The sequence below is a fragment of the Orycteropus afer genome, unplaced genomic scaffold, assembly GCF_000298275.1.
Source record: "Orycteropus afer afer isolate SDZICR_OR568_19922 unplaced genomic scaffold, OryAfe1.0 scaffold00417, whole genome shotgun sequence".
Taxonomy (NCBI): domain Eukaryota; kingdom Metazoa; phylum Chordata; class Mammalia; order Tubulidentata; family Orycteropodidae; genus Orycteropus; species Orycteropus afer.
Genome location: NW_006922004.1, coordinates 2,575,952 through 2,601,236, shown reverse-complemented (window position 1 = coordinate 2,601,236; position 25,285 = coordinate 2,575,952). Strand labels below are relative to the sequence as shown.

Here is a 25,285-nt window from a genome sequence, read left to right as displayed (position 1 = left end):
CTTTATCTTTCATTCTCATAAACAATCCCTTAGTTTTTATTATTTAAATTCTAGTCAGGGGTGGTTTCAAATATCCCATTCTTCCTCCTCTTAACTGCAAATGTTTGACATATTCAGATATTTGAAAGGGCTAATCAGACTCCACTGAGTATCCTTACATAAGCCTTTTTATTTAAAATATAGCACAGGCAAGCATTGGGGGTCTGAGAGACATCTCTTGTACAATGTCCTTATTTGCACATGGGTTGTGTTGTCTCTAGATTGAACCACCAAGATCTGTGCTAGGATTCTTGGCTTCAGGTGAGCTCAAAGCAGTTCTCTGTGGTTTTTTTGTTTTGTTTTGTTTTTTAATGTCCTTTTGGTCATGTAGTCAAGCCAAGCTGTCTAACTGGTTATGCCAGTTGAAAACCTTCAGTAAACAAATTGTCTGTGAAGGTTACCCAGGGGAGTCTCAGACTTTCAACAGCATATCACAATTCCCACTGCAAAGCCAGACATCCAGGCATCCCCAGAGATGAAGATGAAGCTATTCTAGACCAGTAGTAAATTAACTGTCTCCTCCTATGCACACACATGTACACACACAGAGAGAGATTCATGAGTTTATTCTGATACCGCTGTAATACCTCCATTTCTACTCCAACTACATGGGTTTTTTCTTTGTTTTTTCCTACTACATATTTACTTCTTATTTCAACAGCGAGAACCTAGTATCCTAAACATCAGTATATTTAGTTATCTGCTCAATGCTACAATACATAGAAAATAGTTACAAATATCATATGTGAAAAAGAAGTTTTATTTGCAGTTTTTTTTTTTCTTCCTATAAATTGTGGGTATATAATCAGAAAATTGTGTTCAAAAATTACTTGGATTTGTTATTTTTATTTTCCTGTCAGTATGCTTATAGTATTCATTTCAAAAACAGTTCTGTTTTTTAATTTGCTTACATTCATTCTTAGGATTCCCCCCTTACTTGTTGATTTACTTTGATTTTTGGATACATAGCATAATAACTGATTCCAAAATTTGAAATTATTTTAAAATGAAAGAGATAAATTACTTTTTTTTCCCCATTCTTATACTCTATTTTCCTTACCCTTATGGATAACTAATTCCATTAGTTTGTGGTTTATCTTTCCTGTGTTTATTTTTGCAAGGATAGGCAGAAATATGTATACTTTCCTCTTTCTCCTCTCTTATACAGAAGGTAGCATTCTCTCTTCTTATCTATCTTTCTATACTTCTTTGATTTAACAATATATACTAGATTCACGCCATGTAAGTTTGTAAAGATCTTTATTATCCCTTATTCCTTTACAGCAGCACAGTCCTCCATTACATATATATATATCATAGTTTACTAAACAATTACACATATTTGGACATTTACATATTGATCTTCTCTCCTTGCTCCCTCCTATTCTTTTAACTTTAAATTAAAGAAGTTTGATTTAAAATATGTTTAATGCTCACCATCAGTCTGTCTAATCAAGTTTCCTCAGTCCTCCCTTGACTATATGAAGTTTGTTCTCTAATACATTCCCCAGAAAGGGCTGGTGAATGCACTATTACCTGATTACTTGCGTGTTTGAAACTTTTCTGTAGCCTTGAATCTTGAAGTACGCCTTCCAAAAAAATCAACCACCAAACCCATTGCCATAGAGTCAACTCTGTCTCATGGTAACCCCATGTGTTATGAAGTAGAACTTCTCCAAAGGGTTTTCTTGGCTGTAATCTTTTGTATGTATGTGTGAAAATATATACACAGCATACATCCATTCAACAATTTCTACATATACAATTCAGTGACATTGGTTATATTCTTCACATTATGTCACCATTGTCACTGTCTCTACCCAAATTGTTTCATCATCATCAACTTAGACTCATTGTCTCCTAAACTTATCATCTATGCTTTCGAGTTACTGTTGTCTGTTTCATTTTATATAAATAATTCTTTTAAAAAGTGCAGTAGTCAGGACAAACAGTTTTTAATTGAACTAAATTGTTTGGTTTAAAGATGACTTCAGAGGATAGTTTCAGTTTAAGGTTTAAAGATTATCTCAGGGCACTAGATTTGGGGGTTTGCCCAGTGTCAATATGCCCAGTAGTTTGGATTCCATAGGAATTTGGAATTCTGTTCTATGTTTCCCCCCTTTTGATCAGGACCCATCTATTGACTATAATCTTTGTGGAAGCAGATCACCAGGCCTTTCTTCTATGGTGACACTGGGTGGATTTGAACCACTGACCTTTCAGTTTGTTGTCAAACACAAACTGTTTGTGCCACCCAGGGACCAGCTGAAGTACATTTTTATTAGATATGAGATTGTGGTAGTTTAATTTGTGTGTCAATTTGGCTGGGCCTGGTTGAGTGGCTGGGCTGCTGGTGGTAGTTATTCCCCATGATGAGACTGGCAGTCAGCTCCATGGTGGAATCTACCACAAGCAGCTGAGTAGCTGCCTTTGGGATGTGGTCTGCTTCCTGTATTTAAAGAGAAGCCTGGGGAATGGTTTCTAGCTTTTGGCACACTTGGACCCTGCTTATAGCGTTTCATTGTTCAGCAGGCTGCCATGCTCTGCCTACCTTGGGACTTAAAATGGACTTAAGTTAATGGCCTGCTGTGTGGTTTGGTAACATTGGGACTGTGCCTTTTTACTTGTCAACCTTAGGTTTCTCAACCTCAGCAGCCAGTAGCTGTCTGAGTGAAGAAATGCCTCTAGCTCTAGTGGGCCAGGAGCAGGAGGCAGAGCTGGACCCCAAGGTTGAGGGGCTTTCACCCAGCCCCTAGAGCCTGGCACTTTGAACTTAGACTTAAAGCCTCCAAACTGTAAGAGAATAAACTCCTATTTGTTAAGGCCATCCCATTTGTGGTATATTCTTGTCAGAGCGGCACGAGGTAACCAGAACAGAGATCCTCACTTGTACTTTCTTCCCCTGAATTTCTTGAAATGCTGCTCTCTGTTGCCTCTCTTATTTTGTTTGTTCTGTTGAGAAGTATAATGCCAACGTAACTTTCTTATGCTTACAGTTTATTTTTTTGCCTGTAGACCCTGAAGATTTCATTCTTAATCATTATTGCCTGATAACTTTAGTAGGATTAATTCCAGATAAATTTTCATGGCACATGGTAAGCTTTTGCAATATAGAAATTCAGATTTTCCTTTATTTTTGCATAAAGCTGTCTTGGATTATAGTTTTAACAATTAGTTCTGTGCCATTATTTTATTTTTCTTCATCAGGAATTTAATTATAAATATACTTAATCTTCTTTGCCTGTTTTCCATTTTAACCTTTCTCTCTTATAGTTTCATTTCTTTGTCTTCTTCATTGTCTTAGTTGCTGTCTTGCTTTTTTTCAATGCCACTTATTCAGCTTTTATTCAAATGTATTTTCCCCTGTACACCTTTTCAGTCTTCATTTATAAGATGGTTTTATCTTTTTCTTCAGTTTATTTCCTGAGTTGTTCATCTCATTTTATTTTTTCCATAGTTTTAAAATATATCTGTTCTTAGCATTTCAGTTTATGATTCAAGATTTTTATTTTTCATATCTCTAAACACTTCTTTTGGGAGTTCTGGTGGTGTAGTGCCTAAGGCATTTGACTGCTAACCAGAGGCTGGCAGTTCAAACCCACCAGCCACTCCTCAGAAGGAAGGTTGGGCAATCTACTTCCATAGTGATATCGCCTCAGAAACCCAAGGAGAGGTCGCTATGAGTCAGATCCGACTCCATGGCAATAGATTTTTTAAACGCTTGTTTCAGAGTATTTCATTCAGTTTGGAGTACTGTGTACCATTTTCTTCTCCATTATGAATACTTTGTGGTGGTGAATTTTTGTTAGCTAAAACCTTTCATCCTCATTTTCTGTTTTCTTCTTATATGAGTTTTTTAAGGAAAAAAACTAAACTCACTGCCATGGAGTCGGGTCCGACTCATAGTGACCTCTCCTTGAGTTTCCGAGGCAGTGTCTCTACAGAAGTAGATTGCCCCACCTTCCTTCCGGGGAGAGGCTGGTGGATTTGAACCACCAGCCTTCTGGTTAGCAGCCAAATGCCTTAGGCACTTTGCCACCAGAGCTCCCTACCACCACCAGAAAGAAGCCTGCTTATTCCTTATTCATTGCATTGCCTGGGGATTTGGGTCGGTTTTCAAAATTTCTAATTTGAAAGTGCCCTCTCTGTCAGTATAGTGAAGTGCAGTTTCCTTAATGGAGGACTTTTTGTTCATGAAGGGATGGTGTGGCTTGTGATTCTATTTTGTTTTTGCAAAATTCTTAATTTACTTTCTTCTTTTTCCTTATCACCATGCCTCCAAAATCACATGATCATCATAATTGATGCAGAAAGGCATTTGATATCCAACAGTCTTTCATGATAGAAATACCAACAGGAATAGAAGGGCACTGATAAAGCACATTTATGAAAAACCCACAGTTAACATCACACTTGTTGGTGGAAGACTGAAAACTTCCCCCTAAGATCAGGAACTAGACAATGATACCTGCTTTTGCCACTTCTGTTCAGGACGTTGTACCTGAAGTATAGACAGAGAAATTAGGAATGGAAAAAATTAATGGCATCCCAAGTGGGAAGCAAGAAAGTTCTCAAGTGAACATTTGATTCTTTGGTATCTGGTCATTTTATCCTACTCTTTTATGTTTAAAATCCTAATATTACCTGGTTGCATTTCAGATTTCCTCTAAGATCTTTTTCCTTCAACTTTTCTAATTCATATTTTTGTCTTGATTGAATTTTGCCCTGCTTATGCCTGAACATTGATCTAACTGGTTGAATTCACTTGATTATCCAGAAAGCTTATACATCTCACATATATTAGTTAGGATATTTTTATTCTCAAGAAACAACAACAACAAAAAAAATCAACTTGATGTAATAATTTAAAAGCCTGTGATGTCATAATCTAGGAAATCCAGAGGTAAAACGGGCTGCAGAATTGGTTGATACAGTGGCTCAACCATTTATTAAGGTCATAGTGCTTGTTTTGTTTTTAATTCCATTCTGCCTTCCTTGGCAATGGTTTTATCTTGAGGTGGATAGAAAGACAGCCACGAGAGTCCTACAATCAGAACAGCAATGTCTAGAGGAAAAAAAAGCCATTTCTTTCTGTCCCTTTTTTTTCAAACAAGGCAATTTTTTTCAAAAATCCTTAAAAATCTTTTCCTTATGCTAGAATTAGATCATATCTATTCCTAAACTAATCATTTGTAAATGGGATCACTATGTGTATTAGTTTCCTAGGAGTGTTGTAAAATAATTTTCACAAACTTGAAAAAAATAATTTATTCTGTCATAGAACCAGAGAAGTTCAAACTCAGGGTGTTGGTAGGGCCATGCTCCCTCCACAGGCTCTGGTGGAATAATCCTGTCCTGCTGCTTCTAGCTTCTGGTAGTTGCCAGCAATCTTCGGTGTTCCTTGGCCTGTGGCAGCGTAATTCCAATTCCTGCTTCTCTCTTCCCTCTGTGTCTGTGTGTCTGTTACCAAATCTCTCTCTCCTTATAAGAATACCAGTTACTGGATTTAGAGCCCACCCAAAATTGGTATGATCTCTTCTTAACTTGGCTATATCTGCAAAGATTTTAGTTCCAAATAAGGTCACATTCCCAGGTTCCAGGTAGACATGAATTTAGGGGGACACTGTTCCAGCCAGTACACTAGACTTAGCCTAATTATTTGAGGTAGAAAAGATATTGGGGAGTCTATTTCCATTATTGTTAACTCCATCCCAAAATTTTGCCTTAGTAATAGGGACAGACCTTGCTACCAAAGGTAACATGAGACTAAAGGTAACTAAAAAAGGGAAAGTAGGAGTAGGTAACAAAGATTTATATATACCCTATGTATGAGCTCTGATACTGTAGTGCCTAAGGCACTTGACTGCTAATCAGAAGGCTGGCGGTTCAAACCCACTAGCGACTCCTCGGAAGGAAGATGGGGCAATCTACTTCCCTAGTGATACTGCCTTGGAAACCCAAGGAGGGGTTGCTATGAGTCGGGTCCGACTCAACGGCACATAACAACATAACAACAACATGTATGAAATATTAATAAATAACAACTGAGGGAACTTTAAACTATTTGATATATTTTTAATAATCATCTAATATTTTTGAGATCTCTATGGATAAAAGGTAATCATTAGTATAGGCAAAAATACTCTAAATTCTAATTAGGAAAATACAAATTAATGAGATTTTTCTCCATAAGTAAACTTTTAGAACAAATAATTTTTATGATTGGGTAGGCCTTGATGATTTTATGTACTTCCTTTATTATTTGTTTATGATTGTGGGTTACTTAAAAGTTAGGGTTATTCTTCCAGTAAAGTACAAGATAATCCATATTCCCCAAACAAATATCTACTGGAGTTATCTGACCTACTTTATAGGAATTTCAGTTTGATTTTAGGCTTGCCCTTCCGTAGACTATAGAACACTTTATTGTTTATCAGAATCACCTAGAGGGCTTATTAAAACTCTTATTTCTGGCACTACTTCCAGACTTTCTGATTTAATATGTCTAGGATAGGACCTCATCTTCTGGCTCACCTTCCAGCTCTACTCCGCTGGAAGATGAGCCCCTCAGTTGGAAGGCACTCAAAGTACAACTGGGAAAGGGCTGCCTCCTCAAAAGAGAGTCAACTTTAATAATGTGTATAAAGTAAAGTTTTGGGACCTTCATTTGCTGATGTGGCATGACAAAAACCTCCAGAGTTTCCACGTTACACTGATATTGTTAGTTTGGGTACCACATTTTGAGAATCACAGTCCTAATAAAATGTAGCTTCTTCTGCTGATCAGAAACAAACTGCTTACTAAAATAATCTGGGCATAAATCTAGAAAGTTAGAGTTTATAGAATTGGAAATTGTTCTGTTGTACCTATTAATTTTCTATAAGAATATTTTCATTATTTTTAACACTTTAACATATAGAACAGAAGCAAGCTGTTAAAGGCTATATAGTCTTAACCTGACTTTAATTCATTAGTGTCAAATATATACTTTTAGAGAGTAAGTAAGGTAAAAAGTACCTTATTCTCTGAGATATGTAAGTGGTTTACTTCACCTTGTCAATTGATTGATTTGGTAAATTAAAAGAACTAGGTAATGAATACTTTTGTAATGTGGATAATGATTTTCTGATTTATACTGGGTCTCCTTAAATCTAGAAGAGAGTTCTTGTAACAAATATGTCCTAAGTAATAATCCATTTGCACACTGTTTTTTTTTTTTTTAAATATGTTTCAGACTGGATACTTTTTCAAAAAGAGCAATTACTTCATCATTTATATCTGAAGAAAATGAAGTTAACTTTGAAGATAAAGTTTCTTCATCAGATGAAATAATATGGTCAGGTAATAGTGAAAGTGGATATCAAGTAAGTCACTTTAGTGAAAGTCATATGCCATCATCATGTGAGACTATCTCATCTTTGTCATTATTTCATTCAGAAGTAAAGGAACATTTTCAAAGTCACAGAGAATATCTAGAAAATGAATATGAAACAATGCGATTTTCATCAAAGAAATTATTTTCAATAATGAAAACCAACAAAAATAAGAACTTAACGTTATCTTCTGATCTTAACTTTTCAAGAACTCCTAGATTAACTGAAGAAAATGAAGATCTAGATGTGGCACCATGCCCTCCTGCCCACTTGCATCTTTCCAGAGACCAAATTAGGCTTCTGGAAGAAAATGTGAGAAGTCAAATTCTTTTGAAATCAAAAGGTGTATTACAGCATACTACTTATTTATATACAAGATCTCAAGAGTCTTTTATTCAGAATCAGCATTTTGTTACAGTGGGTACTTCTGCCCAAGCACAGAATTCTTTTTGGGGACAAAATTGTATTCAGAATCAAGCCCAACAATTTGTTCAGAACCAGGAACCAGTCAACAGCAAGCCTACTATCAAGGTCAGATACTTTGCTCAGCCTCAAGATTTGATAAGGAAACCATTTTCCAGCAGCATACAAGACTCCTTCCAGACCCCAAGTATGGGTAGGAGCCAATATTTAGTCACAGTCCCATATTCAGTTGAGAATCAAGATTCAGTCGAGAGCATAGAGTCTGATAAAAAACATTTAGGAGAGACTCAGTATTCTATGTTGTTTGATGATTCAATGAAGAATAAATATTTAATCAAGGGGCAAAATACCATTTTTGAGAATGCTGAAGTTCTAGTTTTAACCCTAAGTCCAAATTTAGTTGTTGATGAGACACCACAACTAAACAGTATAAAGCCAAAGGGGCAGCAGCAAGTTGCTTCATCAAAATCAAACCAGGATTCTGTATATTGCTCAGTGCCTCTTTCACATACCGTAAAAAGGCAGAAAAACTGGCGAAAAACATCAGAATGTAAAAGTAAACTTGGTCACAAAGTTCCATCTCTAAAGGCAAAGAAAACACCAATTTCACAGGTATTTCAAATCACAGCTTGCCACACCTCAAAAAGTAGCAAGAGATTAGGCGGTAACAAAAACACTGAGATGAAGGAATTATATCAAATTGAAGGTATAGCAGATACAGCTTTGCATCATATTTGTGTTTCCAAGCTTATTCCTCCTTACATTAAGAAGTATTTCAGAAAAAATCTAGTGAAAGCCATGCCAGATTTAATGAAACGTATACATTTTCTCTGGAAGCAAAATAAATCACCAGATGCAGAGACAATAAGTTATGTAGGTTCTGTTGAGCACAGAGGACACTTGGGCATTATTAAAAATGTAAAGCAGCATGGCACGGAAACTAAAGGACTGAAATACATTTCACCAAAAATTCTACCTCAACTTAATCAACCTTTCAATATCAACACTTATCAATTAAAAGCACCTTGCTGTTCATTAATAGAAGCAAACTGGAAGAATGAAGAGTCTCCTAAAGATCTAATTGATGTTGCAGATCTTCAAGCCGCAAACAGTAAAACAACATTTGACCTGCATATTCCAAAGTATGAGACACCTTTCAAAGAACCCACATCTGAACCTATGCAGAAATTTGATTCCTCTCCCAAAATGGAGTCGAGCAGAAGCATGAAAACGTGGGAAGATCTAAAAAATACAGATAATTCCAACGTTCAGCTTTCAAAAGGGGAGAAGCTACTAATTAATACCTCAGAAATGAAAAGGAGCTTTCCAAAGGAAACTACACAAGAGCACAAAGATTTTCTACAAATTGCTGTGGAGACTTCACATGTTGATTTGCTCCTTTCACTAAGAACTGAAAAGCATAAAAGCAGTGACACATTAGCATGCATAAAAGTTCAAGTGGGTACAGAAGATGTAACTCTGAAGGAAAAGAAACCATCAGAACTTCTTAACACTACAGACTGTGATAACCTAAGTCCAAGTAAGGAAATGAAATGCCACCCTAGAAGCAACATGAAAAATATATATAAACAGAAAGTATCAGATACATTTCGTAATGCTGCTTATACTACCATTTCTGAACCATCTAATTTGGAAATGCACAGCAGAATAAAATCGGAGACAGGTACCTCAAGAATAATAAAGCTCAGTCTTTCAGCAAGAGAGCAAGAGAAATCACCAGATGAAGAGAAAATATGGAATGCAGAATACATCGATGGGGAATGCATACAAAACAGAGAGGGAGTTCAACAAGAAGTTTTACAAGAAGCTGGTCCACAGTCAACACAAGATTTTAAGAGAAGCACCCATCTAAAGCAGCAGCCTGAAAATGTCAAATTTAAAATGGAGCAGAGCTGTTTAGAAAGGAGAAAAACCCCAAATAAAGAGCAAGCAGTACAACCACAAACAGTTTTTACAGAAACTATTTTGGAGACTATTCCATGCCCCACAGTGGGTCCATTTCAAGCTCAGAAGCTGAAGCAAAGCACAAACAGGCATACAGTGAGAGACATGGGTCCACTTACACTGCCAGAGAATTTACCAGCTGATGAACTTTTAACTGAAACAACAGAGTCTAGTATCCCATTTGGTGGAAAGCCTAGAAGGTCACTAGATGATTATATTGCAGGAAAAAAGGAAAGCTTAAAAAGAGTTTTACCTGACGTTTCTCTAGAGACTTTTAATATCCACATGCTTACTTTATCACATTTAAAAAGGCCAAAATGCAGAAAGAAATTATCAGGGAAAAAAGGTGTGTCCAGTCAAAAATATGTAATTATGAAAGTAAAGAAGCCAGCAATCTCCCTGATGCGATACATCAATGGACATGGTACTCCATGTCATAGAAAGAAGTTGGGATGCAGTTTTAAAAATAAAATTAAACAAATCCTACAAGGTAAAATCGTGGCAGATGTGCTTCTAAATGTCATTTACCCTGACGTGGCTATTTTGCCTAATATTAGAATGCATAGAAGATTAAATGCAGGGAATCATCGTCATACCAAGCTAAAGCAAGAAAAATCACAAGTTGAAAGGAAAGAACGGCCTTCAGATTCCACTAATAAGGGAACTGTCTCTAGAGACACACTAGAAACTAAGTTGCAAAATGAAGTGAACAACGAAACTCTACCAGAAGCAGTTTCTCATGATGGCTGCCACCTCAGATTTGATGCATATCCAGTGAAGGAGCTTAAAACAGAAAAAGAAATGCAGCAAAAAGACTTATTCACAGAAACCGTTATGGAGTCTATTTACTCTCCTGTAATGGATCTGTTTCCTGTTGAGAATATGCAGAATAGCCTAACAGCACCAACAGATGGAAAATACACTGAAGATTCTAAGATACTTCCTGCAACATCGGGAAAATCACTGACTGGAGAGGCTTTAAACCAAACAAGAGAAACTGATGTTCCAGATAGTGGGAATTATACAAGGGAAATAGGTTACAACATTGCAGAAAAAACAGAATTACCAAAAGATTTGCCAGCAACTTTCCCAGAGACTTTTAATTTCTGCATCCTTGTATTACCTCATTCTAAAAGACAAAAGAACAGAAGAAGGTTAGCACACACAAAATGTACAGTGAGACCCAAATATGTACCTATGAAGGCAAGGAAGCCATCAATATCACAAATATTTAATGTCATAGCATCTCATAACTTTGGTCATAGAAAGCAATTGAGGTCCAACTTTAAGACCAAAGCTAAAAAGATACACCAAGATAAAGGATTGGTAGATGAATTTCTAAATACCGTTTCCTGTCTCATACATGGCAGATTAGAAGCAGAGACAAACAGGTGCTGCCAGGCTCATCTAAAGCAAGGAGAACTAGCAGATGAAAAGAGACCACAGAATGCTGGTTCCCCTGATCAGAGCTGTGTTTCCTACAACAGACAAGACAAAGTGCAAGATGGAGAGGAAGAAAAACAAAAAGATTTCCCAGAAGCAGCTCTACAGCATACCCAACACCACACATCTGGGGTATGTCAGATGAAGGAGATCCCCTCAGCACCAAACCATTTAACACAGAAGCTGTCTACTGATGGGCAAGATGCACAGCACCAAGCATGTTTTCCACACGCTGTTTGGGAGGCTAGCTCCATAATGGATCCTAGAGAAGCTGAAAAACAGAAAACCAACAAACCAGAAAATGATGTAGAAGCCTATGCAACTCTAGAGATTCCACCTCCAAAAGCAGAGGACTCATCACTCAGTAAGCTTTTGACCACTACGACAGAGTTTAGTTTACCATCTGATGGAAAGCCTAAAAGGGAATTTGATTCTTCTCTTGTGGAAGAAAATTCAGAGTTACCAAAAGATGTGCAGCTGACACCCCTTCAGTCTTCTGATTCCGTTAAATCTTTTGTTTCTGAATCTAAAAGACAGAAGAAGATATTGGCCAATAAGCAAACAACAAGATGCCAACATACAACTATGGAGGCAAAAAAGCCACCAATCTCTCATATGCTTAATGAAATATATGGCAAGCAATGCAATTTTTACATGAAGGCGAAAGATCCACCACAAAGCAAAAATGCAGCTGATGCACACGTGGATGTTGTTCACTCTATGATGCCTATTTTGCCCAACATCAAAGTGAGCAGCAGTTCAAACAAGACAGAAATGCAAATGGAACAGATAATAAAACCTGGTCGTATACAACTAATCCAAGATAAATCACCCAATGAAAGAAACGTAGGGTTCCCAGATTCTGTTGATAAGAATAGTATATCCAGCAGTGTAAACTCTGGAAAGGAAGAGGAAGGGAAACACGAAGCTTTAATGGCTCCAGAGAGTAACCAATGCTTCAGGTTCAGTACATATCAGAAGAAAGATCATGACCAAGTCAAATCAGATGAGAAACCAAAGCCACTAAGAAGTACCAATATTCAGGAACAAACTCGCTCTGCACAAACGAGTTTGGATTCTCTTCCAGGCCTGAATATGAATCAGTTTCAATTTGAAAAACTAGAGAAATGTGCTAGTGCTTCACCTCCAAAGTCAAAAGAGCCAAAGATTGATGAAATTACACTTCCTGCAAGAGAATGTGGTGCTCAGACTGATGGAAACCATCAAAAGAAACAGGATGGTGGTATCGAAAAGAAAAAGACAGTGATTTTTGACACCTGTATGCCTGCTTTATCTACATCCACAAGGGAGAAAAACTTCAAAAAATTTTCAGACATGAAAACTTTAGCGAATCCCAAATGTGGCATCATAAAGGCAAATAAGCCGCCAAATTCACACATGCTCCATATCAAGAATTATCCTAGCTCAGGCCATAGGAAAAAATTGGGATGTAACTTGGCCACCAAAATGAAAGAGATGCATCAAGATAAACAAGTGGTGGATGAATTATGCCCTTCTACAACTATTACACCTGACATTAATATGGATAGCAAAATACAAACAGAAAAAGACAGTTTAGGGAAAAAGAAACTCCGTTCTACACAAGTAAAGCAAGAGATATCATCACATGAAGAAAATACTGCTTCAGATGCCACCAAAGAAACCAATCTTCAAGATGAAGAAGAAGGGGGAGAAGAGGAAGAAAGTGAACAGGAGGCGTTATTGAAAGTAATTCCACAGTACAGTCAACATTTCATATTCTCTTCACATCAGGGGCAGGGGCTTGACCTTCATGAATCAGAAAAACAAGGAAGTAGGAGAATTCTGTTTGTTACAGAACAAGTTGTACCACAACAAATGCAGCCTCCAGATCCAATGCAGTTTGAGGAGCCAAAGAAAAGGCTGCAGAAACAAAATGGCACTATATGTACAGTGAGTTCCAAGTATCCTCCCCTAGAGTCAGAGGAATCATTAAAAATTAGTGAAGTATTAACTGATACAATACAATGTGGTGCCCCAGCTGATGGAAGCCATACAGGGGAATTGCACAATCCTGGCAAGGAAGAAAGGGCAGAATTAAATAATCTACAAGCAGCTGTGCTGGAGTCTTTGGATTTTGCTACACTTGATCTATCTGAATCTAAAGGGGAAAGAAAGCCAATTAAATATAGAACCTTAAAAAGTGAAATGAGTCTCAAATGTGTAATTACAAAGGCAAGAAAGGCACCAATTTCACAGATATTTAATATCCCAAGGTGTGGTCATCTAAAACCACCTCCAAGGACCCAAATTTCACAAATGTTTGAAACTTTAATTCATTCTGAATACTCTGGGGTCCCATCTGATGAATTTCATATGGGGCTTCTGGAAGATCTAATTGCAAAGGAAAATAAAGGACTAGGACCAGAATTACTGGCAATGATTCTGGAGTCTTTTAATTTATCCACATTTGCCCTACCTGCATCTAAAACAAAGAGAGGCTGTTTAAAATTTACAGACAGGAGAAATAAAATTAGTCCCAAATATACCCCTTTGAGGGTAAAGAAGACACTGATTTCGAAGACATTTAATATCACAGGATGTGGCACACCAAACCATAGAAGGCAATTAGAAGACAACTTCAAAACCGTGATGAAACAAAGTAAACTTATGGCAGATATATTCCAAAATGCCATTTCCTCTCCTGTGCCTGTTTCACTTGGCATTAAAATGCAGAATAGAACAAACGTAGAGACAGACATGCTGTTTAAAGCAAGACTCAATCAGGAACTACAACAGCCAGAGCAATCACCCAATGAAGAGAGAGCCTGGTGTGTAGATTCCAGTGACAAGAAAGGCAGTATCTCAAATCACACTAAAGAAGTCAAAGACCAAGGTAGAGAGGAAGAGAATGCTGGAGACTTGCTGAAAGTAGTCCCACTGAATTCCCAACACTTCAGTTTCAGTGTTCATAAAATGAAGGAGCCTAACTTTATGAACTCAGACCCAGGACTGAAAAATCCAGAAAGTAAAAAAATCCTAGAATCATGTACTACAGTTCAAGACCTACAGCAGCAAACACTTACTACACAAAGACTGTTAAAGACTATTTCTTGTTCTATTTTGGATTCATTTCCAGTTGAGGTGCTACGAGAAAAAATAAAAACACACAAAAGCTTTAAAAATACAGGGAGTCCAAAGATTTCATATTCAATGCCAGAGAACTCAAGTAGTCAATTTTTAAATGTTCCAACAAAGAGTGACATACCCTTTGAAAGAAGTCCTAAAAAGGAATTTGCTAGTTCTGTTCCAGAGGAGAAGATAAGGTTACAAAAAGATTTACAAGGGAGAACCGTAAAGTTTTTTGATTTTCCCATACCTGTTTTATCAGAATTTAAAAGACAGAAAAACACAGCACAATTATCAGGCAAAAAAAGTACAGTGAGTACCAAATGTGGAATTTTGAAGTCACAAAAGCCACCAATTCCAGAAATACTTAGTGTCAGTAGAAGTGTTAACCCAAACCATGGGAAAAAAGAGAAAAGCAACTTTGAAGTAAAGACGAGAGAGATGCAGCAAGGGAAAAGTGTGCCAGGTACCTTTTTGAATACCCATGTCTCTTCTGCACCAGTTTTGCCTGACGTTAAAACTTATGAAAGAATAGAAACAGAGACAACCAGATTAACAAAAATAAGATGCAGTCACGTACCATGTACCTGTTCCATTGATAAGGGCTGTACCCTAAATGACAGAGAAGCAAAAGTTCAAGAAGAAGTAGACCAAGCTTTATTTGAAATCTTTCCATACTGTCCCCAACAAGCCATGCCCTCTGAATATCAAAAGAAAGAGCCAGAACTTGTGAGATCAGATACAGATTTGAACAGTTCAGAAAAGAGGAAAAATCAAGCATTGTTTGTTACAGAGCAAGAGGTGCTACAGCAGACTTTTCCAGAAACAATTTCTTGCCCTGAAAAGGACCTATTTCAAGTCAAGACATCAGAGACAAACAGCAAAATGCAAAAAGGTATTACATATGCAATAGATCCAAAGATTTCATCTCAAACTTTAGGGGAATCAGTGACCAGTGCACTTTTACACAATAAAGTAGATAAACTATATGAGGGAAGCCATAGATGGGAACTTAATAATCATATTGTTGAGGGAAAGGCAGGCATACCAATCTCCAAGTCTATTTGTCCTTCTATTATGACTCCATTTCAGACCGAAAATCTGAAGAACAACCCACCACAGAAAAACATACTACATACCAGAGGTGGGAAAATTCATTGTGCAAAATCAGGGAAAGCAATGGCTGATAATCTTTTAACTGATAAAACAGAGTACAGTATTACGTTTGATGGGAACCCTACAACGAAGCTGGATGTTCATGATGCAGTTTCCCTACAACCTGAAGAAGAACAGGAAAACATAAAAACTCAGAAAATGATAAAATACACAGTAGATGGAAATTTCCTACCTGCCAAATCAGGGAACTCAGGGCTCGGAGATCTGTATGGTGAAACCCCTGTAAGGAAACTGAATGATCACATTGCCAAGAAAAATGAAGAGTTGCAAAGAGATTTGCCACCAATGGGCATGACATCTGCTTTATCTGATTCTAAAAGGCAGAAAAATATATTAAAATTTCCAGAAAGGAAAGGTATCACATGTCCCAAATATGTACGTATGAAGGCGAAGAAGCGTCTGTGTTCAAAAGCACTTAGTATCAGCATTCATGATAATCCGCACCATAGGAAGGAGCAGGAGTCTGTTTTAAAATCTGACATAAAAGACATGCAACAAAGTAAAAGTAGAGCTCATTCAGTTTTGTCTCCCACACCAATTTCAGCTGATACAAATGTTGATATTGACATGCATAGCAGATCAAAAATAGAGACAGATAAAGCAGGAGTGAAAATACTCAATTCTACCCATCGAGAACTAGAGCGATCACCACATGATGGGTGTAAGGCCAATTTGACTGATTTGCAAAGCAGATCAAGCAACACAATGAAAATGAACATGCACTATGAAAAGGAAGACAAAAACATTAAAAAAATGTTAGCAGAATCAGTTTCACATTTCAATTTCAGTGCAAGTCAAATGAAAGATACTGGCAAACCAGTATCTTTAGATCTAAAGGCTCCACTTCCAAAAGCAGAGGAATCAGAGATGAGTTTAATGCTATGTGATACTCCCTGGGATGCAATTCCTAGAAAGAAATGGGATAGTCCTACCTCTGAGAAAAGGGAGTTAAATCAAAAAGACTCATTAACAACTGTTTTAAAACCTTTAGATGTCTCCAAACTTGTTTCATCTGAAGCTAAAAGCCAACGCTTCACAGAGTTTGTAGGCAAGAAAGGTATAATGAGTCCCAAGTGTGTAACTTTGAAGGCAAAGAAACTTCCAATTTCACAGTTAATTAATATCACAAGATATCACACAGAAGAGCATAGGAAGAAAAAGCAGCACAACTTTAAGTTCAAGAAGAAAAAGAGGCAACCAAATACAAGTGTGGGAGAAGCATTACTAGGTGCCTCTCATCCCCCCATGTTTACGTCGCCTGATGTGACAGTAGTAAACCTATCAAAAGCACACACAGACATTCCTAGAGTAGACATATTCCGTGATCACCAGCTAATGCAAAATAAATCCCCAGATGAAAGTGAAGCTTGGCCTAAAGATTCTATTGAGAAGTGGTGCATGTCAAAAATCACAACAGAAGCAAAACTGCATGATAAGGATAAGAAAAAGGACAAAGAAGCATTATTGCATCAGAGCCAAGTTTCAGTACAAAAGCAGATTGTGAAGGAGAGCATAAAGGCACAGAAGCTCATAAAATGTAGAGAAAATCGGAACAGTTCATCTCGAAAACCAGAGAAATCAGTGTTTGGAGAACTTTTTGTGAGCACAACAGAGTGTGGTACTTCTTGTGAAGAAACCCCTGAGAGGAATATGGGTGGTCAGATTATAGGAGAAAAGGCTGGGTTTCAAAAAGGTTTACCAGAAACTATCATGGAGCTTTTTGATTTATCTGTGCCTATGTTATCTGAAAATAAAAAGCCAAGAACTACAGTACAGCTACAAGATGTGAAAAGCATTATGAGTTACAAATATTTAACTATGAAGGCAAAGAAGCTACCAATTCCACAGTTATTTGATATCACAACATGTAGTTCTCCGGAACAAAAATGCAAGTGTAAATACAACATGAAACTGGCCTCAGAAGAGAAACATGAGGCAGATGCATTTCTAAATACCAGGTATTCTTCCATGCCTACTCCATGTGACATCGAAACAGATAAGAAATTAAAAGACGAGGAGGACATATTAAGACAAGCAATCAGTCTTACACAAATAAAGCAAGAAAAATCAGATGACAGGAGCACATGGGATACAAATTCTAGTGACAAAAGAAGGTCCTCAACAGATACAGTAAAAAAAAAATTGGAAGAGAAAGAGTACCAAGAAAATGTACCAAAAGAAATTTCACCTTATTTACAATCATTCCAGTCTGATACATACCAAATAAAAAAGCCTGATCTAATCAAATCAAAAAATGAAATGTACGGGCCAGGAAGAAGAAAAGTTTGGGATTTTCCTATGAGAGAACAAGATACGCAGCAACGAACATCATCTCCAGAAACTGTTTTAGGTTCTAGTTCCTGCCACATAATAAATCAATTTCAAGTTGAGAAGATGAGGGAAAGCCACCAAATACAAAAGGACATACAAGTTGTTGATACAGCTAAGGTTCCACTACCCAAATTAGTGATTGATAAACTCTCATTTGATAAGATACAGAGGGGCACTGAATCTAACAGAACACTTCAGAAAAGTCTGGGTGGTTATATTGCAGAGGAAAAGACAGAGTTACTAGAACATTTCGCAACAACTTTCTTGGAGCCTTTGGATTTCTTCATGCCTGTTTTATATGACTCTGAAAACCAGATAAACCCAGTAAAATTCCCAGAAAAGAGACTTATATTGAATCCCAGATGTATAACTATGAAGAAAAAGAAGTCATCAGTTTCACAGATTCCTAAAATCAATAGACAGTTTCCTATAAAACATAGGAAGAAGCTTGAATCCAATTTAAAAACCAAAATGAAAGAGAGGTTGCGAGGTAAAAATGTGGCTGATACATTTCCAAATACCCTTTACTTCATACCAGGTACCTGTGCCATTGAAAAGCAAAGCAGATTTAAAACAGAGATAGATACAACAGGAGTATCAAGGTTTAGTCATCTACAACTCCCACAAGTGGAATCACCAGTTGAAGGAATAGCCAGACATTCAGATACCATTGTGAAGGGAGGTGCTTCAGACATTCTCAAGGAAGCAATACTATGTGATGGAGAAAATAAAGAGAAGCAAGAACATGTAATAAACACAGGTCCAGTGTATACAAAAACCTTCATGGTAAATGCATATCTCGTTATGGATCCCAATTCTAGCAAATCAGAAGGTGCCATTTTAAGCAAAAGTCAGATCCATGAAAGGAATCCAGAAAAAAAAGTAGAAATAGAAGAAAACAAAGATGTGATAGTGAGTCTCAAAAATGGACTGACAAGCATGGAAAAATCAGAAATTTACACAGAACTCAGTAAACCAACAGGTGATAGTAAATCTGGTAAAAAGATCATTGAAAATTCTGTTTTAAAAGAAAAAGCTCAGTACAATAATTTAGCAGGAATTATCCTAGATTCTGTTGGCAGGCATTTGCCCACTTCAGAAAAAATTAAAAGACAGAATGATAGCCTAAAAATAAGTGGTATGTCAAGTGCAAGTCCCAAAGGTATACCTTTGAAGGTAAATCAATTACTTAATACCACAGGTAATGCTATTCTAAGCATTAATAAGAAACAGGAGCAGAACATTAAAGCCCAGAAGATAGATGTACAGAAAGATAAAGCTGCATTCAGTGCAGAGCTAAATTCTTTATATTCTATGCCTATTTCACGACACATAGAAATGGAGCAATCACCTAATACGTGGGATGTATATGCAGTATCTTCTGATAGGAGAAATGCCCCAAATAAAGCAAAATCTAGAGAAAAAGAAGATTATGAGCACCAAATTTTGTTTAGAACAGCTTCACAGTATACCCAGCCATTTGGTTTGGGGCTAGATCAAATAAGAGAGCCTGGACCTTTCAAGTTAGAAGTACCTTTAATCAACACAGTGTGCCACAAGGACATCACGCCTCAGAAAACCAAAATTGGTTTAAGAGAACAAGAAGCAAAGAGAGAAGTTGTAGATGAGATTAGTCCAGAGGATATGTTTTTCTCTGAGAAATGTCAACTTCATAGTGAAAAACAGAACATGAAATTTAAAATGGCAAACTGGAAAACAATAACAAATTCAAAGGCGCATGTTCCAAAGGCAGATAAATCTTTAGTTGGTGCACATTCTATTAATATGGTAGAGTGTGGCAATTCATTACAGCACAGAGAAGGAAAAGAACTAGGAGGGCCAGGCCATCTTGCCCTGCATGAGAAACAGCAAGAGCCATGTGTCTCAGGAAGTATCTGGGGTTCTGTTTATACTGACACACCTAGATATCCTGAAATTATAGAACATAAAGATAAAACAAAAATAGCAGATGTGGAAAACACTATGCATGTTAAACAAGAAAAACTGAAGACAAAGAAAGCACCAGTGTCCCAGCTGCTTAATATTACCAGGTCCGGTACCAGAAGCAATGAAAAAGAACTGAGATATAACATTCAACAGGAGAAAACATTCCAACAGAGGAAAAATGTAGTAGATTTAGTTCTGAAAGCTATTTATGACTCTGGATGCATTACTTCTCACATTGAAAAGCTCGCAGAAGAAATAAAAATGGAGAAAGACAAGCCTAAAGGGGAGGCACTCGTTTTTACACAGCTAAAGCTAGAGAAACCAGGAACTAGAAGGCAAATGTTATCTTCAGAATCTATTAATAAGTCCAGCAACATTAAAAACCTTGAACAATATCTGACAGAACAAAAACACCCTTTAGTAGACAAACCCCAACAATGTGCCCAACTCTTAAAGATTAGGTCACAACACATGAAGAGGCGTCATCGTGTCCGATTCAAAGTAGGTTTGCTGAGGAAGGTGGGCTCTGAAGCACCTTCACAGAAAGGAAGCTCTGATTACACTCCACTTGAGATCCCAAGTAGAAGAGGAGAAAAAGTCTTCTTTAAAGGGCAAGAAGCACAGCAACAGAATTCTTTTCTGAAGCAAGAAATTAAGAAACTGGAAATGATTCCTGAAACCAGTCCTGAATCTGTTCCTTGCCTCATAAAGGAACCTCTTCATTTCAAAAAGACAGTAGAAGTAGACAGTAGAACAAAACAAGATTTCAAAATCTCAATTCCACAGAAGAAAAAAGGATTGAAATTAACTAATAGCCTATCAAGTTCAAAAGAACAACAATTTCTCATTGCAGGGGTAAAGGCCCAGCAACAGAAGCCTTTCACAGGAGTTATTCTGGAGCCCATGTCCTCTTGCACACTGGATCAACATTATACTGAAAATCCAAAAGAAGAAGCAAAACTAAAAGATATGATTTTAAAGGGTTCAACTCAACAGTTAGAGAAAATGTCAAAGCAAGCATGTATTTCAGGTGTGGATCATAGGTCAAGAAGGACAGAAAAACTACTCTTGCTTATTAAAGAACAGGAGAAGAGGAGGAGAAAAATTAGAAAGAAGAAAGAATTTAAAATAGCAGAAGATAGGAAACCAAAAGTGAACTTCAGTCCAGTTCTAGAGTATTCGCCAGCTAGAGCACAACATATTAACTCAGTGGAGCATGTTAGTATATTCAAGCAAAGAGATGGGAAGGAAATGAACAGGAGCTTGGCCATGCAAAGGGTACAGCCCAGGTTGTGTGGTCCAGGGATTATCCTGGATTCTGTTCATACCAGTGTACTTATTTCTCCTGAAGCTATAGGCCATGAAGATAAAAGTACAGATACCATGAAAAGCACCATGTATCCGAAGAGAATAAAAATGAAGGCAAAGAAAACCCTTGTTTTCCAGCTACTAAATATTACAGGATATGGAACCCAAAGCAATAAAAAGGAACTGAGATGTAACATTAAGAAACAGAAGAAGGAGTTTCAGCAAGCTGAAAATGTAGCCAGTTTAATTCCGAAAACTACTTGTGACTCTGCATATATTCCATCTCACATTATGAAATTTATACAAGCAAAAAGGGGAAAAGACAAGACAAGAAAACAGATACTCATTCCTGCACAGCTAAACTTGAAGAAATCACTAAATGAAAGAAAAATATCACCTTTAGAGTCCATTTATAAGATGGATATATCAAGCAATATTAAGAAAACAAAATCACATATTAGAAAGCTAAAAGAAAAGCACCAAACTGTTTTACTAGACATTCTCCCACAATATAGAAATCAGTTAGTGATTAGCAAACTGAAGAAGGAGTCCAACCATGTCAAATTAAAAGTAGATTTGGAAAGAGAAGTGTATCCTGATCTATCTTCACAAAAAATGGAAATCAATTACACTTCTTTTGACGTGCCAAGAATTAGAACAAATGTAGAATGTGAAGTCTCCGTTAAGCCAAAAGTAAAGGAAGATGATGTAGACATTGCCACACATTTATCTTCAATTCCATGGGCAAGATCAGAAAAAACTGGTGTTTTATTAAGTTCAAAAGTACAGAATATGCTTTTTACAGAGATGGATACATCTCAACGTAAGACTTGCAAGGAGCAAGAATTGCTGAACCAAGAAAGTATTTCAACAACAAATCTGAAGGCTGTTACTTGCCCCACTATGGAACCTCTTCCTTTGGAAAACACTGGACAGATGACTAAGGAAGAAGACGTGTATGTTAACAGAAGAAATATTTCACATCTGTTGGGAAGAGAAGGATTAAAAGACACTGAAATTTTGCTAGGTTCAAAAGGACAGAAATTTCTTTGCACAAATCCTGAAAGGATTTTGGATTATGTATCTCTCCACGATAGAGAACCTCTTCATTTAAAACAGGTAGTAAATACAAAAGGAAAAGAAAACATTAGCATCTCTATAGATTTAAATGTAAATCCATGGGGACAAGGAAAATTAAAATTAACCAATATTCCACTGAAATCAAATAGACAGAAAATGAACTTTTCCAATGTACTGGGGGCAAAGCAACCAAATCTTTTTAAAGAAATTATTCTGCAATCAATTTCCTCTTGCATATTGCATCAGTTTCATATGGAAAAGCTAGAGGAAGAAGTATCAGCAAAAAAAAAGGGTTCAAAAGGTTTGATTCCAATGGTAGAAAAAGCACCAGACAAATTAGGCATCACAGTGGATCAACCTACATGTTCACAAAGAATTAATTTGCATGACAGAGGAAGAGGAGACCATCAACAAGAAAGTACCTGCAAGACTCATCCAGTGCCTGTTTCTCCCTCTTCAATGGATATACTTCATATTAAAACACCACAGATAAAGAAATCATTAAAGGCAGTAGATAGTCCAGTGTGTCACACCTCAAATATAGAAGGAATTGGTTTCCTTATTGCTGGGGAGGAAGAAAAGCAACCAGAAAGTATACACCAGACTATTCTAAAGCCACCTTCTCACTCTTCAATGTATAGACTTCACAGTCAAACACCATTTGTAAAGGCAATATCAGAAGAAATAATTAGCACTGTGGATCATACTTTGAGTGCAGAAGGAACTGGCTTGCACTTTAAACAAAAAGTAGAAGAGCAACAAGCAAGTACACAACTGACTTTTGCTAAGCCAGCTTCTCATTCTCCAATGGATATGCTTCAAAATCAGACATCGTGCGGAAAGATAGCATCAGAAGAAGTAGTTAGTGTCACAGGTCACACTCTGAATGCAGAGGGAATTGGCTTACTTGCTACAGGAAAGAAAGAACAGCAAGAAAAATATACATATAAGGATATTTCAAATCCTGAATCTCACTCCAAATTAGATCTGCTTGAAATTAATATCCCAAATCAAGTAAAATTGGATAATATGAATGTTATGTATTCTGTATATTCAATTACACAGGTTAAAGACGCATTACAACAAACAGATGACATAGATGTATATACTAAACAAAGTAAAACAAGACAAGAGCAAAAACACCAGCATCTGTCAGGTTTAGGTCAGAGTTTTCTGGAGTATATGTCTTACTCTAAAAATGACTCCTGTACCCTTCAACATTTAATGCCTCAAGAAAAGGAAGCACTTCCAAAAGTAGGTAACCAGTCAAGCAGGGCAAAAGAATTAGGCATGTTTTGTAAAGATAAACCAAATACTGTATGTGCGTGTAGACTAGAGTGCATTGACCCCTCAGTTATCCCAAGGCAAATTAAAAAACAAAACAAAATGCTACCTTTAAAGTCATGCAGTAAAACTGTAAAATATCTGAATGCTTCACCTCTCAAAGGAAGTAAATCACCAAATAGGGCACAAGTAATTAATTCAATAACAAATAATAGCTCACTCAAGCTAAGAGTTAGAAAGAAGGAGGGATCAGATAATGGAAACCTAAAGACACAAAATGAAGCATGTCTGCCGGGAACTCCTCCACATTCTCTTTATATCTCTATACCTATTTTGCTTGAAAGTAAAAGACAGAAGGATAGCATTAAAAAAGGAGATAAAGACATAATCTGCCCTGAAAGAAGAGCTTTGAAGTCAAAGAAATCAGTATTTTCATATGTACTCAATACTACTGACCATGGTAGCTTAAGCAACAGACCAGAACTTCAGTGGAATATAGAGAAAATAGTAAATATGAAACATAGAAATGCTGAACCAGATATGGTTGTGACAAAGACATCTGATTCCATATCTTCTTCACCTCACCTCAAGTTGAATAAAAAGACAGTTGATGGAGTTATCTCAAGTAATGTGAAACAAGAAAAACAATATATTTTCCAGAAAGAAGAGAAGGGTGAAGTAAAAGCAGTTGATGTGAAAGGGATAATGGACCCCCACATTGTAATATTGAAGGTAAAGGAATCACCACTATTCAGTATACTCAAAGGAAGGAATTTGGTGTTGAACATTAAAAAACAAGAGAGCAAGGTACAGAAAGGTGACTGTAAAGTGGGTGTAAAACTGATGGACTTGTGTGCATCTTTACCATCTTCATCACATCTTAATTTGAATTCAAGAATAAAAGTAGAAAAAGATAAGCCAGGAATACTAAGAAACTGCATTCCACCGCTAAAGCTTCAGGCATCATCAAACATCAGGGAAACGTCATATGAAGAGTCAAATAGAGGCCTTCTAAGCAATGGAACAAAATCAGAACATCTGCCACAGAAAAAGGAAGATAGAGGAAATGTAGTAGTAGATATAAAAGATAGAATGGACCTCAAATGTATCCCTTTAAAAGCAAATAAAACATTTTTCAAATATATGTTTCATGGACAGGGATCACAGTGGAGCATTAAAGAACAAGAAAAAATAATACAAGAAGGTAATGGTGATCTAGGTGTAGTTCTGAATAAACCATGTGCTTCTATTCCTTTGCCACCTCATCTGAAATGGAGATCTAGAATAAAAGGAGAGGAAGATATGCAAGGAATAAGAAGATTTGGTTCTTCACCACGAACACTACAGAAATTATCAGATCCAGTGAAAACATATGAAGAACCAACTGATGATCTTTTAAGCCAAATTAGAAAAGTGAAACATATGCCACAGAAAGATGAAGACAGAGGGAAAATAGCTCTGGAAGAAAGAACACATCCTGAAGGAATAGCTTTGGAAGCAAAGAAAGCTTCAATTTCAGAGAAATTGCCTCTAAACATCAAGGAAAAGGAGAAAGAGGGGCAGGAAGATAAAGATAAACAAGTTGAGATTCAGAGTGAATCCATCTCTCTTCCATCTTACTCTGAATTAGGCACAGGAATAGAAAGGGAGAGAGGTATGCAAGAAATAACAAGATTTCGTTCTTCACCACGAACACTCCAAGAATTATCAGATACAACGAAAATACATGAAGACCCAATCAATGACCTTTTAAGCCAAATTAGAAAAGTGAGACATATTCCACAGAAAGATGAAGACAGAGGGGAAAT

General features: G+C 36.9%; 1 protein-coding gene across 1 annotated transcript in view; it reads left to right on the top strand.

The window, feature by feature from the left end:
* Positions 1–25,285, top strand: part of CCDC168 (coiled-coil domain containing 168) — a 44,197-nt gene that overhangs the window by 8,997 nt on the left and 9,915 nt on the right. The window contains exons 4-7 of the mRNA XM_042782695.1: positions 7,274–13,348; positions 14,445–14,451; positions 16,170–21,647; positions 21,726–25,131. Of these exons, the coding sequence (XP_042638629.1) occupies positions 7,274–13,348; positions 14,445–14,451; positions 16,170–21,647; positions 21,726–25,131 (14,966 nt within the window). The remainder of the gene's footprint in view (positions 1–7,273; positions 13,349–14,444; positions 14,452–16,169; positions 21,648–21,725; positions 25,132–25,285) is intronic.